Genomic DNA, 15,475 nt, shown 5'->3' with positions numbered 1-15,475 from the left:
TCATAACTGCTACACTGATCTGCAGCACAGAGATCGCTCTAAATGTTGGTTTGGGGCTGAGAATTAGTCAAGGTCCTGTTCTTAACATAACTGCTAGGGTGTTTCATTGAGCCTGCATGCACTCCAAGGCAAAGCTATTTTAGGCTGTTTACTTGTGTGGAATCTGAAAGAGAATTCTACATATTTCATAAGCATAATGTGTGTTCCTGTGTGCTCATCTTGTTGTCACCCTACATGGGTGTCGATCTGAGACCCTCTCAGGGGTCACCCTTAGGGTGATGGCTGTTCCTACATGGGTGTGGATCTGAGACCCTCTCAGGGGTCACCCCTAGGGTGATGGCTGTTCCTACATGGGTGTGGATCTGAGACCCTCTCAGGGGTCACCCTTAGGGTGATGGCTGTTCCTACATGGGTGTGGATCTGAGACCCTCTCAGGGGTCACCCCTAGGGTGATGGCTGTTCCTACATGGGTGTCGATCTGAGACCCTCTCAGGGGTCACCCCTAGGGTGATGGCTGTCGTTTATACTACCTTTTGTTCTGAGCCTTCTTTCCTGAGTCACACATAAGGACATTTACATAGAGATAAGCAAAAGGCGGCCAGTGATCCCCTATGCTATCAAAAGAAACATCAAAATAGACATCCCAATTAAAACCTGGCTTAAAATACTGGACTCAGTGATAGAACCAATTTCCCTCTATGGTTGTGAGATCTGGGGACCATTAGCAAACCATGACCTTGAAAATGGGATGAACACCAAACCGAGACCCTATACACACAGAATTCTGCAAATCCATTCTCCGTACCCAGCGAAAAACACCAAATAATGCATGCAGGGCAGAATTAGGACGATACCCACTCATAATCAAAATAAAAAAGAGAGCACTTAAGTTCTACAACCACCTAAAAGAAAGTGACCTAGATGCACTCCATAACAAAGCACTCACACACAGCGAAACTCTAGAGAGATGCCCCCTCAGCCAGCTGGCCCTGGAACTCCGGGCACAAAAACATATTGTGCCCAATATTGCTGTATTGTGCTTTCTGCTTTGGCAATGTAAACGTATGTTTTCTCATGCCAATAAAGCCCTTTGAATTGATCCCAATTCTACCTTCCAGGGGGGTGACCACTGTCTGGAGCAAATGTTTATTGTGACTCTGTATAACCAGTTGAATTTGAATGTAGGTTGGGCAGGAGCCTATCTCCTGTTTCTGTAGCCATGAGGCCCATAGGGCAGGAGCCTATCTCCTGTTTCTGTAGCCTTGAGGCCCATAGGGGCAGGAGCCTATCTCCTGTTTCTGTAGCCATGAGGCCCATAGGGGCAGGAGCCTATCTCCTGTTTCTGTAGCCATGAGGCCCATAGGGGCAGGAGCCTATCTCCTGTTTCTGTAGCCATGAGGCCCATAGGGCAGTAGCCTATCTCCTGTTTCTGTAGCCATGAGGCCCATAGGGCAGGAGCCTATCTCCTGTTTCTGTAGCCATGAGGCCCATAGGGCAGTAGCCTATCTCCTGTTTCTGTAGCCATGAGGCCCATAGGGCAGGAGCCTATCTCCTGTTTCTGTAGCCATGAGGCCCATAGGGCAGGAGCCTATCTCCTGTTTCTGTAGCCATGAGGCCCATAGGGCAGGAGCCTATCTCCTGTTTCTGTAGCCATGAGTCCCATAGGGCAGGAGCCTATTTCCTGTTTCTGTAGCCATGAGGCCCATAGGGCAGGAGCCTATCTCCTGTTTCTGTAGCCATGAGGCCCATAGGGCAGGAGCCTATCTCCTGTTTCTGTAGCCATGAGGCCCATAGGGCAGGAGCCTATCTCCTGCACGCACCACAGTTTGGGAACCACTGCAGTTTACACCAGTGCTCATTTCATCTCGGTAACGGGTACAGTACCTTATAAGGTATTGCTTGTGGTCCACCAGGAAGGTCCAGTGGTAGGCCACGGGCAGCGGGGAACAGTTGGTGAGCGTGAGCTCTCTCTGGGTCTCGGTGCAGTTGAGCACACAGCCAAAGTCCAGGCAGGCGGAGGAGAAGTGGAGGTTGGGGAAATGGACCTCCCCGTGGAGCCCCACCATGTCCCGCTGGGGGTGTTCCCTGTAGCACACCTGGAGGAGCTGTGTGGAAAGAGCAGAGAATGGAGAGAATAAGAAGCATACAATGTGTCGCTTAACCCATTCTGGGCGGGAAAATAGCAGATCTACAAGCACCGAGTGCCGCGCTATGAACTTGTAGGTCTGCTATTTTTTGAAAAATGTGCCTCAAATCTTTGAATATATATTATTACAGAGTGAACATTTTAACTAAAATCTTTGCTTCATGGGGAGGTCCCTGGAACAACACATTTTCAGATGGGGGGGCAGAGGCAGCATATTACATATAATTTTTGGGGTTCTTGACATGACAAACATAAGGTTTTTTTTTTGTGGTTTTTTTTCGACGTCTGGCCTAAATGGGTTAATAATAACTCAATGTAGGGAACAAAACAATGAAGGGATATTGAGTTACTCGTGACCCATAGAAATGACCTATTGTTTGGGAAACAGTCATTTAGACTCTGCCTGTGAAGAAGGACCATGTGACCATCCAATTATGCACCGACTGATCCATAAAGGCAATTATAAGTGCAGGGCAGAAGCTATTAGAACCAAAGATTATCATATCTCATTTTAATAAAGCCTACTTTGTCAGAACAATGTTATCAAAGGAAGGCCAACCTGTATGGAGAGAAAAAAAAAGCGGTATGAATCGAACCTCGTTTGCCACACGCGACTCCAAATCGTGGCGATAATAAGCCGGGTTGAAGCGCGCCCACACCTCAGCTTGCATCCCAGCCTCCAGGAACATGACCTGAACGGAGACAGGGACAGACCAAAGTGAGTCAGCCTCCAGGGCCATGACCTGAACGGAGACAGGGACAGACCAAAGTGAGTCAGCCTCCAGGAACATGACCTGAACGGAGACAGGGACAGACCAAAGTGAGTCAGCCAGCCTCCAGGAACATGACCTGAACGGAGACAGGGACAGACCAAAGTGAGTCAGCCTCCAGGAACATGACCTGAACGGAGACAGGGACAGACCAAAGTGAGTCAGCCTCCAGGAACATGACCTGAACGGAGACAGGGACAGACCAAAGTGAGTCAGCCTCCAGGAACATGACCTGAACGGAGACAGGGACAGACCAAAGTGAGTCAGCCTCCAGGAACATGACCTGAACGGAGACAGGGACAGACCAAAGTGAGTTTGAAACTATGACCAACAACAACAAAAAACTCCCAGACTAAATCAAAATATTGTGAAAGAATTCACACTGCCCAGGGTATAACAAAATGGGACATCGTTTTTTCATATCTTTAGGATGTCCCCTGACTCCCCTTCATTAAATGGATTGTCCTGAGTTTTACGTTTACTGCAGTGCAAAGGCAATAAAAAACTCTTATCTGAAAGAGGGAGTTCCAAGAAAATCCCCTGACATTTTCTAGCTACTGTTTTTTTACATCATACTTATCTTATATCAGGATTAGAAGTGACTCAGAATTTGGTCAGAATTTATTGAAAGGATAGCCCCTTGAGATGCAGCATCTCGTTTTAGAGGGGGTCCCGTATACAGGGAAAAACATTACATACATTACAGTGCAGTTACACAAATAGACAGTGGGCGATAGACAATACAGACATGTACAGATACAGTTTGCTTGCTCATTCTCTCCCACCCACTCCCCCATCCCCCAACTCTTCTTGGACAAGCATATTGAGACTAGTACAGTACAGTGATTTGAAACAGGGGTCAGGGGTAAACAGCAGTATGGGCAGTGTTAGTAGCATGAACAGGTTGAACAGGTTGTTTTGAGGTGTGAATAAAGAGAAGTCCTGAAGCGGCCGGGAGAGGTCACAGATCTGAGAGAAAGGGGAAGGTTGTTCCAGTCAAATGGGGCTTTGTAATGGAATGACCTGCGTCCGGATTCAGAGAATATTCTTCTGGGAATAGAAAAGTAGGGATGTTGAGTATTTCTAAGTGGGTATGGAGATGTATATAGTACCAGTGACTGTTTCAGGTATGGAGGGCAGTTGAGGTGCACACATTTGAATAGGAATTGGTACCAGTGAAGTTGTCTTCTTGCCTTAGGCTGCAGCCAGTCAAGTGAGCTGTATAAGGAACAGTGGTGTGTTTGGTATGGGCATCTCAGTACAAATCGGCATAGTGAGTTATTTAGTACGTTTAGAGGTTTGAGAATGGTTTCTGTGGTATTCTGATAGACTATGTCAGCGTAATCTATAATGGGGAGTAGTACTTGGTTAATGATTCGTTTCCTTACTTCGAATGAAAAGCAGTTGATGAAGGGGTATAATGAACACAAACTGCCGTAGGTTTTCTTTAGGGTGAGATCAATGTGGGGTTTGAAAGAGAGTTAGAGTTAGATTAGAAGTGACTCGGAAACAAATGGCCTATAAAATCCTGCTGATTCACAATACAAGCCTATTTTAACATATTCTTCTGGTTGCTTTGAGGTTCCTACCTGTAAACACTGGGGACACTGTCTGCACTTTCCTGGTGCAGAAAATGTATTGAAGAATTGCATGACTTTTGCAGTCAAAGTAAATAGCTTGATGGTTGATACTGTAGTTAGATGCTTTTAGCCATTTCTGCCTCTAATAAGGCCTTATATTAAAGGCAGCTGATTCACTATAGAACCAAATATTATATTGGCCTTTAGGCTGCTTTAGGATGTACCTGTAACCAAATGGGTCCATTTGGTTACATTTTACACTCTCAGGAGTTAAAGTTATTTAAGGGTCCATTTGGTTATACCAACTCTGCATAATTTAGCTGGGAACCACCTGGAACCCCCTCAAGGACCACCGGTGGTCCACGGACCACTGGTTGAAAACCTCTGGTATACAGTATGAACAAAACAATATTTTTGGGGCCAGGTACATATTCTTAAAATACAGCTTAATGTTTGTGTGTGTGTGTGGAGATCTATCAGGGAGCCACCGGCCCAAATGTGTACTGTACGTCGTCTGAGGTAACCCATAGTTCCAAAACCCTTGATATGAAAATCAGAGCCGGTACGGTCGGGTAGTATACGTGGTTCTGTGAATTGAACTGCTAGCATGCTAATCCTATCAAAGGTAGAGAAAACGGTGATATTTCATACACACCTAACCTTGAAAGCCCCCATGCAGCGAGCGCATGCAGAGCCGCCAGCCTGCTGAGAAATCTCATTTAGAAAGTTACCCCCCCCCCCCCCCCCCCCCCCTGGGCACAGGCTTATATTCATCACAAATTCACAGTACATTTGCACAACTTTAAGGGGCTTGAAGTTTGTGATTTCTTGGGATGTTAGAATTATGATCCGATATAATAATTATACATGCTTTTCTAAATTGGAAGCACCTTCGCACTCTCTCTCTATACTGTAAAATACCCGTCTAAAGTTAATCTCACCATCTTCTACTGTTCAACACCCACCTAAGATTAATCGATTTACCGTCTCCTACTGTTAAACACCCGTCTAAGGTTTATGTCGGATTTAGGATGTGCAGTGCGGAGAAAGCACTGATGATGATAGCAGCTCAGCGCATATCAGGTTACAGTGAAAGATGAAGCATGACTTCAAATTCTCCAAGGAGGCTAATCTGGTAGTCCAGAGTTTAATTCTATTTCTATTGACACTAGTAGGTATACGGTGAAAATAACCATGGATGTGTGACAGGATTGAAATGGAACCTCAGGTGAGATATCATAGGGTGAGGTGTTACAGAAAGGCAGATATAGATTCCAGCCTGCTTGCTACGTTGAGTGGATTTTAACATCCCTTTATTGTCAGTGGAAACTAAGACTAACCCCTAACGGAGGGGTGGAGGGTACTGTACTACCTTGAAACTAAGACTAACCCCTAACGGAGGGGTGGAGGGTACTGTAAGACTAACCCCTAACGGAGGGGTGGAGGGTACTGTAAGACTAACCCCTAACGGAGGGGTGGAGGGTACTGTAAGACTAACCCCTAACGGAGGGGTGGAGGGTACTGTAAGACTAACCCCTAACGGAGGGGTGGAGGGTACTGTAAGACTAACCCCTAACGGAGGGGTGGAGGGTACTGTAAGACTAACCCCTAACGGAGGGGTGGAGGGTACTGTAAGACTAACCCCTAACGGAGGGGTGGAGGGTACTGTAAGACTAACCCCTAACGGAGGGGTGGAGGGTACTGTAAGACTAACCCCTAACGGAGGGGTGGAGGGTACGGTACTACCTTGCAGTGGGGGAAAGTACTCACATGTTTTACTTTTTTTTTTAAAGTATCAATACTTTAAAAAATGTAGAAATACTCTGGCGTGGGGTCTTAGGGTGTGTTGTACCTTAGTGGTGACTGGCGTGGGGTCTTAGGGTGTATTGTACCTTAGTGGTGACTGTGTGGGGTCTTAGGGTGTATTGTACCTTAGTGGTGACTGGTGTGGGGTCTTAGGGTGTATTGTACCTTAGTGGTGACTGTGTGGGGTCTTAGGGTGTATTGTACCTTAGTGGTGACTGTGTGGGGTCTTAGGGTGTATTGTACCTTAGTGGTGACTGTGTGGGGTCTTAGGGTGTATTGTATCTTAGTGGTGACTGTGTGGGGTCTTAGGGTGTATTGTACCTTAGTGGTGACTGTGTGGGGTCTTAGGGTGTATTGTACCTTAGTGGTGACTGTGTGGGGTCTTAGGGTGTATTGTACCTTAGTGGTGACTGGTGTGGGGTCTTAGGGTGTATTGTACCTTAGTGGTGACTGGCGTGGGGTCTTAGGGTGTATTGTACCTTAGTGGTGACTGTGTGGGGTCTTAGGGTGTATTGTACCTTAGTGGTGACTGGCGTGGGGTCTTAGGGTGTATTGTACCTTAGTGGTGACTGTGTGGGGTCTTAGGGTGTATTGTACCTTAGTGGTGACTGTGTGGGGTCTTAGGGTGTATTGTACCTTAGTGGTGACTGTGTGGGGTCTTAGGGTGTATTGTACCTTAGTGGTGATTGGCGTGGGGTCTTAGGGTGTATTGTACCTTAGTGGTGACTGGCGTGGGGTCTTAGGGTGTATTGTACCGTAGTGGTGACTGGCGTGGGGTCTTAGGGTGTATTGTACCTTAGTGGTGACTGGCGTGGGGTCTTAGGGTGTATTGTACCTTAGTGGTGACTGGCGTGGGGTCTTAGGGTGTATTGTACCTTAGTGGTGACTGGTGTGGGGTCTTAGGGTGTATTGTACCTTAGTGGTGACTGGCGTGGGGTCTTAGGGTGTATTGTACCGTAGTGGTGACTGGCGTGGGGTCTTAGGGTGTATTGTACCTTAGTGGTGACTGGCGTGGGGTCTTAGGGTGTATTGTACCGTAGTGGTGACTGGCGTGGGGTCTTAGGGTGTGTTGTACCTTAGTGGTGACTGGTGTGGGGTCTTAGGGTGTATTGTACCTTAGTGGTGACTGGCGTGGGGTCTTAGGGTGTGTTGTACCTTAGAGGTGACTGGCGTGGGGTCTTAGGGTGTATTGTACCTTAGTGGTGACTGTGTGGGGTCTTAGGGTGTATTGTATCTTAGTGGTGACTGTGTGGGGTCTTAGGGTGTATTGTACCTTAGTGGTGACTGGTGTGGGGTCTTAGGGTGTATTGTATCTTAGTGGTGACTGGTGTGGGGTCTTAGGGTGTGTTGGACCTTAGTGGTGACTGGCGTGGGGTCTTAGGGTGTATTGTATCTTAGTGGTGACTGGCGTGGGGTCTTAGGGTGTGTTGTACCTTAGTGGTGACTGGTGTGGGGTCTTAGGGTGTATTGTACCTTAGTAGTGACTGGCGTGGGGTCTCCCAGAGTGTCACACAGAGAAAAAGGCTGGGTCAGGGACAGATCCATGGTCAGAGGCAAGGACGACACGTTCTTCAAGACCAGCTTCTCATACAGCGGCACTAGACTTGTTCCTGGGACCTGGGAAATACCAATAGAATAATACATAAACCTACAGTGTCCGGCCCTTAATGGCTACATTTTCACAATGTTGATATGCTATAATGCAGAGTTAAGCGCTTAACCACATAACCACATGAACCTGTGAATGTAATAATAGACAAACATTCAGTGAAAATAGGACATCTACGAGAGCTTACAGTAGAGAGATTATGATCTAAAGGGAAAAAAGGAGGGGGCCAAGGGGGTCTGCTATTAGAGTATTATATGGTTTAAATGGTTAAACCATATTTCGAAACTAGTTAAAACATATGAGCTCACAATGCAATGCACAGATGCAACATGTTGTGAGCAAAAAAATGAATGAATAAATAAATGGAATATTTTAGAAAAACATTGTAAACATGCCAAGATAAGCACCGCAGATTGAAAGTGACCAACCTTCTCCACGTAGAAGGTTGGGTCCTGGTAGAGGACAAGAACATTATGACCAACCTTCTCCATGTAGAAGGTTGGGTCCTGGTAGAGGACAAGAACATTATGACCAACCTTCTCCACGTAGAAGGTTGGGTCCTGGTAGAAGAAGAACATTATGACCAACCTTCTCCATGTAGAAGGTTGGGTCCTGGTAGGACAAGAACATTATGACCAACCTTCTCCACGTAGAAGGTTGGGTCCTGGTAGGACAAGAACATTATGACCAACCTTCTCCACGTAGAAGGTTGGGTCCTGGTAGAGGACAAGAACATTATGACCAACCTTCTCCACGTAGAAGGTTGGGTCCTGGTGGAGGACAAGAACATTATGACCAACCTTCTCCACGTAGAAGGTTGGGTCCTGGTAGGACAAGAACATTATGACCAACCTTCTCCATGTAGAAGGTTGGGTCCTGGTAGAGGACAAGAACATTATGACCAACCTTCTCCACGTAGAAGGTTGGGTCCTGGTAGGACAAGAACATTATGACCAACCTTCTCCACGTAGAAGGTTGGGTCCTGGTAGGACAAGAACATTATGACCAACCTTCTCCACGTAGAAGGTTGGGTCCTGGTAGGACAAGAACATTATGACCAACCTTCTCCACGTAGAAGGTTGGGTCCTGGTAGGACAAGAACATTATGACCAACCTTCTCCACGTAGAAGGTTGGGTCCTGGTAGGACAAGAACATTATGACCAACCTTCTCCACGTAGAAGGTTGGGTCCTGGTAGAGGACAAGAACATTATGACCAACCTTCTCCACGTAGAAGGTTGGCTCCTGGTAGGACAAGAACATTATGACCAACCTTCTCCACGTAGAAGGTTGGGTCCTGGTGGAGGACAAGAACATTATGACCAACCTTCTCCACGTAGAAGGTTGGGTCCTGGTAGGACATGAACATTATGACCAACCTTCTCCACGTAGAAGGTTGGGTCCTGGTAGGACAAGAACATTATGACCAACCTTCTCCACGTAGAAGGTTGGGTCCTGGTAGGACAAGAACATTATGACCAACCTTCTCCACGTAGAAGGTTGGGTCCTGGTAGGACAAGAACATTATGACCAACCTTCTCCACGTAGAAGGTTGGGTCCTGGTGGAGGACAAGAACATTATGACCAACCTTCTCCACGTAGAAGGTTGGGTCCTGGTAGAGGACAAGAACATTATGACCAACCTTCTCCACGTAGAAGGTTGGGTCCTGGTAGAGGACAAGAACATTATGACCAACCTTCTCCACGTAGAAGGTTGGGTCCTGGTGGAGGACAAGAACATTATGACCAACCTTCTCCACGTAGAAGGTTGGGTCCTGGTAGGACAAGAACATTATGACCAACCTTCTCCACGTAGAAGGTTGGGTCCTGGTAGAGGACAAGAACATTATGACCAACCTTCTCCACGTAGAAGGTTGGGTCCTGGTGGAGGACAAGAACATTATGACCAACCTTCTCCACGTAGAAGCTGAGCTGCCTGGAGGAGAAGCTCAGCACGGGAGTCACAAAGCAGCAGGTGATGTCCGCCGTCATGATGTGCTCGTAGCGCCCCTGGTGGCCCAGGACGGCATGGCACACCAGACGCTCACGCACCACCTGTTGGTACAGAGAAGATAGAAGTACCATCTATTTATGTACCTTCTGAGCAGGCACTCGCCATCACAGGTAAACACAACTTGACCACTGTTGGGTTACGACACACTCCCGTCTCTGACAGGCATCAAATGCTGTCATTGATTGGAGAGAGCTCTAACGAGCACAGAACAAGTTTGACACTTTTATGGCCCGATCAATTAACCCATTCTGACCGGGCACCCATTTTGGTGTTAGCATCATGTCGTGCTTTAGCTACTGAAAAATAGCAGATCTACAAGCTCATATCGCGCCACCGAGTGGCGCGATACGAGCTTGTAGGTCTGCTATTTTTTTTTAAATCGACAGTGGAACAAAATACAGCCATAGGGACGTGTCTTTCTGCAAGGAAACACACCAGCACAATAATACAATGGATGAGGATAATGTGGGCTAAAATATTTGCATGTACACAATTTTTAAATGTTACCTACCGGTAGTTTCCCTTTAAGTCCGATCTAGCACTGACCAGAAAACAAACGTGCTGATGGGAGAGTGTGTTTGTACCGTGTACGGCTGTTGGTGTTTTCTTTACCTTTGGCGTGTCCGAGGATCCCGTCAGCACCATGTCCACAGAGCATCCTGGGAACAGCTCCACGCGAGAGGGGCTGAGGCTGAACACGGCGGACCTGTCCCTGATAGCGGAGCTGGCCAGGGACCCCCGGCCGGGAGCCTTCCCCCTCCGCGACGGCGTGATGGACGGCAGGGAGGTGATGTTTTCCTCTCGGGAGGTCTTGATGGACAGCGGGGCTCGACCGGGGAACAGAGGGGAGTCGTCGGACGCCCAGTACAGGCGGTGTAAACGCTGGCCACGGTTGGTCAGCCTGAAGTGGTACTGACATGGCCCCTGGCTTTAGGAGACAAAGGGAAAGGGAGACACCTGAAGTGGTACTGACATGGCCCCTGGCTTTAGGAGACAAAGGGAAAGGGAGACACCTGAAGTGGTACTGACATGGCCCCTGGCTTCAGGAGACAAAGGGAAAAGGAGACAATGTCATTTGTATACCTTTCCCACCGTTTGTGATGTCAGAGGTAAACATTTGGGATTGGAGCCGTTTGGACGCCGTTCTAACCTGAAGTGTGTCCCCAGGTCGAGGCTGGGGCCGAAGGGCCGGTCGCTCACGATGGTGGTGCCGGCGCCGGTGGCGGACAGGGGGACGGCGTGCGTCTGGCCGTCCTGCACGGCCAGCTGCAGCCTGTCCTGGAACAGAAGCGTGTCTTTCAGGTGTGCCACCAGGCTGAGCTCCAACTGTCCCTCTGGGGGCACAGTCCCCTCGCTGGGCTCCACACGCCACAGGGACTTGGTACGGAGCTGAACCAAAAGAGAGAGAGACAGAGACTTGGTACGGAGCTGAACCAAAAGAGAGAGAGAGACTTGGTACGGAGCTGAACACAAAGAGAGAGAGAGACAGAGACTTGGTATGGAGCTGAACACAAAGAGAGAGAGAGAGAGAGACTTGGTACGGAGCTGAACACAAAGAGAGAGAGAGAGAGAGACTTGGTACGGAGCTGAACACAAAGAGAGAGAGACAGAGACTTGGTACGGAGCTGAACCAAAAGAGAGAGAGACAGAGACTTGGTACGGAGCTGAACACAAAGAGAGAGAGAGACAGAGACTTGGTACGGAGCTGAACACAAAGAGAGAGAGAGAGAGACTTGGTACGGAGCTGAACACAAAGAGAGAGAGACAGAGACTTGGTACGGAGCTGAACACAAAGAGAGAGAGACAGAGACTTGGTACGGAGCTGAACACAAAGAGAGAGAGAGAGAGACTTGGTACGGAGCTGAACACAAAGAGAGAGAGACAGAGACTTGGTACGGAGCTGAACCAAAAGAGAGAGAGAGAGAGAGACTTGGTACGGAGCTGAACACAAAGAGAGAGAGACAGAGACTTGGTACGGAGCTGTACACAAAGAGAGAGAGAGAGAGACTTGGTACGGAGCTGAACACAAGAGAGAGAGACAGAGACTTGGTACGGAGCTGAACACAAAGAGAGATAGACAGAGACTTGGTACGGAGCTGAACCAAAAGAGAGAGAGAGAAAGAGTGTGTGTGTGTGACACAGTGTTGATTTCGTCGACTAAAACTACGACGAATCATTTTCATCGACAAAAACTAAATGAAAAGTATGACGACTAAAACTAACACTAAATATTGCCAATTTAGTCAACAAATAAAAACTAGAATATTAATGTTAGGGTCTACCGGTCTAGTGAAGGAGAGATCCAGTACAACTAAAATACAGTTAATTTCATGTTTGGTTTAGGTTTCCAAGTTAATTGGGTCCATACAGAAGATGAAACGAGATGCAACGTTTCATTTCCCTGCTCTATGGATCAGTAAGCGATGGCATTTATTTGAATAAGGCCTATAATCTAATGAGAAAACAGACGTAAATCTTTTAAGTTCGTCTTGCGAGTCCCGTTCAACTCAGCTGGCCTGATCTCCCTCCTGCTCTGCTCATGGTACTGCATGTGAGGGTCACTGGTCGAGGGTCACAATCAGTGGTGGGAAAAGTACTCACATATTTTACTTAAACCCATTTCGACCTGAGCTCGATTCTACAAATGTATTCTAAATCTTGACAGTTTTCTGAAAAGCCCATGTTTCTATGTCAGTCAGTCTCAAATATGTTTATGTCAAGGACCCCTAGTGTACACTCCAGAGAATGTCCCCGCTACCACCCTTAGATCTCCATGTACTGTATATGGAGCTGACCTGTTCTGACATTCCATTATGTTGATCTGACCTCATCGAACCCTGTACACTCAAGACATGCTGCTTATAAGTACAGAATTCATTCCATGTTGATCTGACCCCCCCATACTGTGTACAAAGAAGCTAACGCACACCAACGTCCTTGTGGCGGTGCCGGCACACGGGAGAAAACTGTAGAGGAAATGTTGAAAAAACAAGAGGGTGGACGCACACGCCAACAGCCAGAGTGCCAATACTGTATTAGGACAGCAGGTAAGACAGGAATGAATCCAACGTTTCGGTGGTTAAGCCTTCATCAGGGAATGACCCCCCCCCCATGCCAAAGCGCCAGCGCTCGCCCAACAGTCTGCCGTCAACGAGGCGGATGCGTGCGCCTCGTGCGTGCGTGCGTGCGTGCAAATGAAAACATGCACCAATTGGCCAGTGAGTGACTTTATTTAAGAGTCATAGATCACTTTCTCAGCAAAGAGGAGGGGTCGATACGAGTGTGATCATATAGTGAAGAGGAGGGGGGGGGGGGGTCAAGAAGAGGAGGGGGGAGGAGGTGCAGCGGTCGTGGTGGGGGGGTGCGTCGGTCCAGAGACAACGTGACTGAAATCACAATAATCTTCAAACCTGTCACTTCCCACTGGTTGATTAGCATCGATTATCTTTGTAGCACATGGAGGTCCACAGGGTTTGGAACTAAATTCTGCAGCCTGTTTCGCCTCTTAAAGATGGAGTGCCACGATTTTTTTCCACCCTAAAACACGATCAGGTATTCAGGCTTTTATGTGGACACCCCCACCAGTTCATTAAGTATGCCTGGTTTGCCTGGTGGGTGGTGATGGGTGGTGATCCACCTGAACTGAAGCCGCACCCACAGCTGTAGTTGTATGATAAATTCACTTGACTTTTGGGATACACAAATAAGTCGCTGTGTCCAAAAATGTATACTACTGCACTTGGCTTTGCAGGAAACAGATCACGTCATGTTTTTATTTGAACAACTTGAACCATAGCATCCCCATTCTGGGGGCAAAGATATTTGGTGTAGAGGGAACAAAAGATAGGGCCCTAGCATAGAACCCTGGTGGACTCCGGTCAACTATAGGTAAAAATATAGCGTCTCAGTGGTTCAACCTAAGCAAACCATACACATCCTTCCTCTGTGTGTCTCACCGACTGCGCCTAATATATGTTTGACAGAGACCGATTTGTGAAAGCATAATTATGAAACCTCAGCAGTAGGCTCGGTAAAAACCGGATTTCCTTAGGTTAGACCCTGACAGGCAGTCTGTCCCAATTATGAAACCTCAGCAGTAGGCTCGGTAAGAACCGGATTTCCTTAGGTTAGACCCTGACAGGCCGTCTGTCCCACTCCAATGACAAGAAGAAGAAAGTGGCAAGCATGAGTTTCTCCTATACAACAGCGGCCGCGGTCTTTAGGCATGAAGTCTATTTGCGCGTCTCTCTCTCTCTCTCTGCCAGCCGATATCGTCTCTCTCTCTCTCTGCCAGCCGATATCGAGCGGAGTGTAATGTAATTCTAGGAGCATCGGCATCGATTGACGCCCGAGAAGAACGATGGGGAGAGAAACTCCTCCCTTCAACCCTGCATGCTGCTGCTGCCGCACGGCTTCTAGAGGAGACAGAGGACGGGGTCACATCACCCGTCTGTGTGTGTGTGTGTGTGTGTGTGTGTGTGTGTGTGTGTGTGTGTGTGTGTGTGCATTTGTGTGTGTGTGCATTTGTGCGTGCGAGCATGCGCGCCGTGTGTGTGTGCTTTGCATTTACTATACTTGGTCTATGGTATAGAATTAGAGAAATAAGACAATATGAGGACCATCTTCTGGTCCTCACAAGGATATGGGTGTTTTCTTTCGGTTAGAAAAGATACGGGGAGTTAGTCTTACAGTTAGGAAAAGATTCAGGTTGGAATTTGGTTTATGATTACATATTAGACCAATATACATTTATTCTTGTAGACCTGCTATTTTTGGTAGACGGCACTGTTTGGCACGCCAAACTTGACTTCACTCAAAAATGTTAAAAAGTATACTTGCAAGTCCTTGCAAGTATACAATTGTGTGAGACGCGTGCCGTGCATGCGTGTGATGCGTGCATGCATGCATGCGTGTGTGTGTGTTATATGGTAATGCCTATGTCAGCTTGGGCAGTATCGAGGAACGGTTCCAGTCACTGCTTTACTCCCAGGGGATCCCAGCAGCGTTGCAGCGCTGATGGGGTGAGGCCAACATTATGCGGGGAGAGGCTCTTTAGGGGGGAGGAAACACTACACATGATGAACTGTAGATCTCATGTTGCGCTGGAGTTTATCGCCTCATTTACTGTGCCAGGAATACAAGAGAGCGAGATAAGTGGAATACCATTATTCAAAATGATGACTGTGCTGAAAGCAGCAACGCAGCACTGATGATTCAATTTGATGTGCTTGTGCTTGATTAGAAAACACATCATGTTAACTCATCTAAGCCTGACCTCAACATTTTATACAATTCTTCTAAATCCTCCAGTTTTCTGAAATAAATATTAAAATATTAAAATAGCAGACCCACAAGCTCATAGCGCGCCACTCGGTGGCGCGCTGTGAGCTTGTAGATTTGCTATTCTTAAATAGCTAAAGCATAACATAATGCTAACACCAAAGGGGGTTCCCGTTCCCGCCTAAAATGGGTTAAATAATGCAAATGTTCAGTACAATTCTTTTTGCGTGCTCATGAAATCAACGCACATTGGTTCCTTTTCTCAGTGCAT

The 15,475-nt window shown here is 47.4% G+C and overlaps 1 protein-coding gene across 1 annotated transcript in view; it reads right to left on the bottom strand.

The window, feature by feature from the left end:
- Nucleotides 1-15,475, bottom strand: part of hydin (HYDIN axonemal central pair apparatus protein) — a gene marked incomplete at both ends in the record, with an annotated part of 156,030 nt that overhangs the window by 77,095 nt on the left and 63,460 nt on the right. The window contains 12 exons of the mRNA XM_080762251.1: nt 1,885-2,105; nt 2,743-2,889; nt 7,776-7,919; nt 8,340-8,471; nt 8,604-8,681; nt 8,764-8,841; nt 9,078-9,155; nt 9,290-9,313; nt 9,446-9,631; nt 9,714-9,965; nt 10,537-10,852; nt 11,075-11,313. Coding sequence (XP_080618377.1) covers nt 1,885-2,105; nt 2,743-2,889; nt 7,776-7,919; nt 8,340-8,471; nt 8,604-8,681; nt 8,764-8,841; nt 9,078-9,155; nt 9,290-9,313; nt 9,446-9,631; nt 9,714-9,965; nt 10,537-10,852; nt 11,075-11,313 — 1,895 coding nt within the window. The remainder of the gene's footprint in view (nt 1-1,884; nt 2,106-2,742; nt 2,890-7,775; nt 7,920-8,339; nt 8,472-8,603; nt 8,682-8,763; nt 8,842-9,077; nt 9,156-9,289; nt 9,314-9,445; nt 9,632-9,713; nt 9,966-10,536; nt 10,853-11,074; nt 11,314-15,475) is intronic.

The sequence above is a fragment of the Protomyctophum bolini genome, assembly GCF_963924005.1.
Source record: "Protomyctophum bolini genome assembly, chromosome: 4".
In the NCBI taxonomy this organism is placed as follows: domain Eukaryota; kingdom Metazoa; phylum Chordata; class Actinopteri; order Myctophiformes; family Myctophidae; genus Protomyctophum; species Protomyctophum bolini.
The sequence above is the reverse complement of the archived record's forward strand: the minus strand, read 5'-3'. Positions and strand labels throughout refer to the sequence as shown.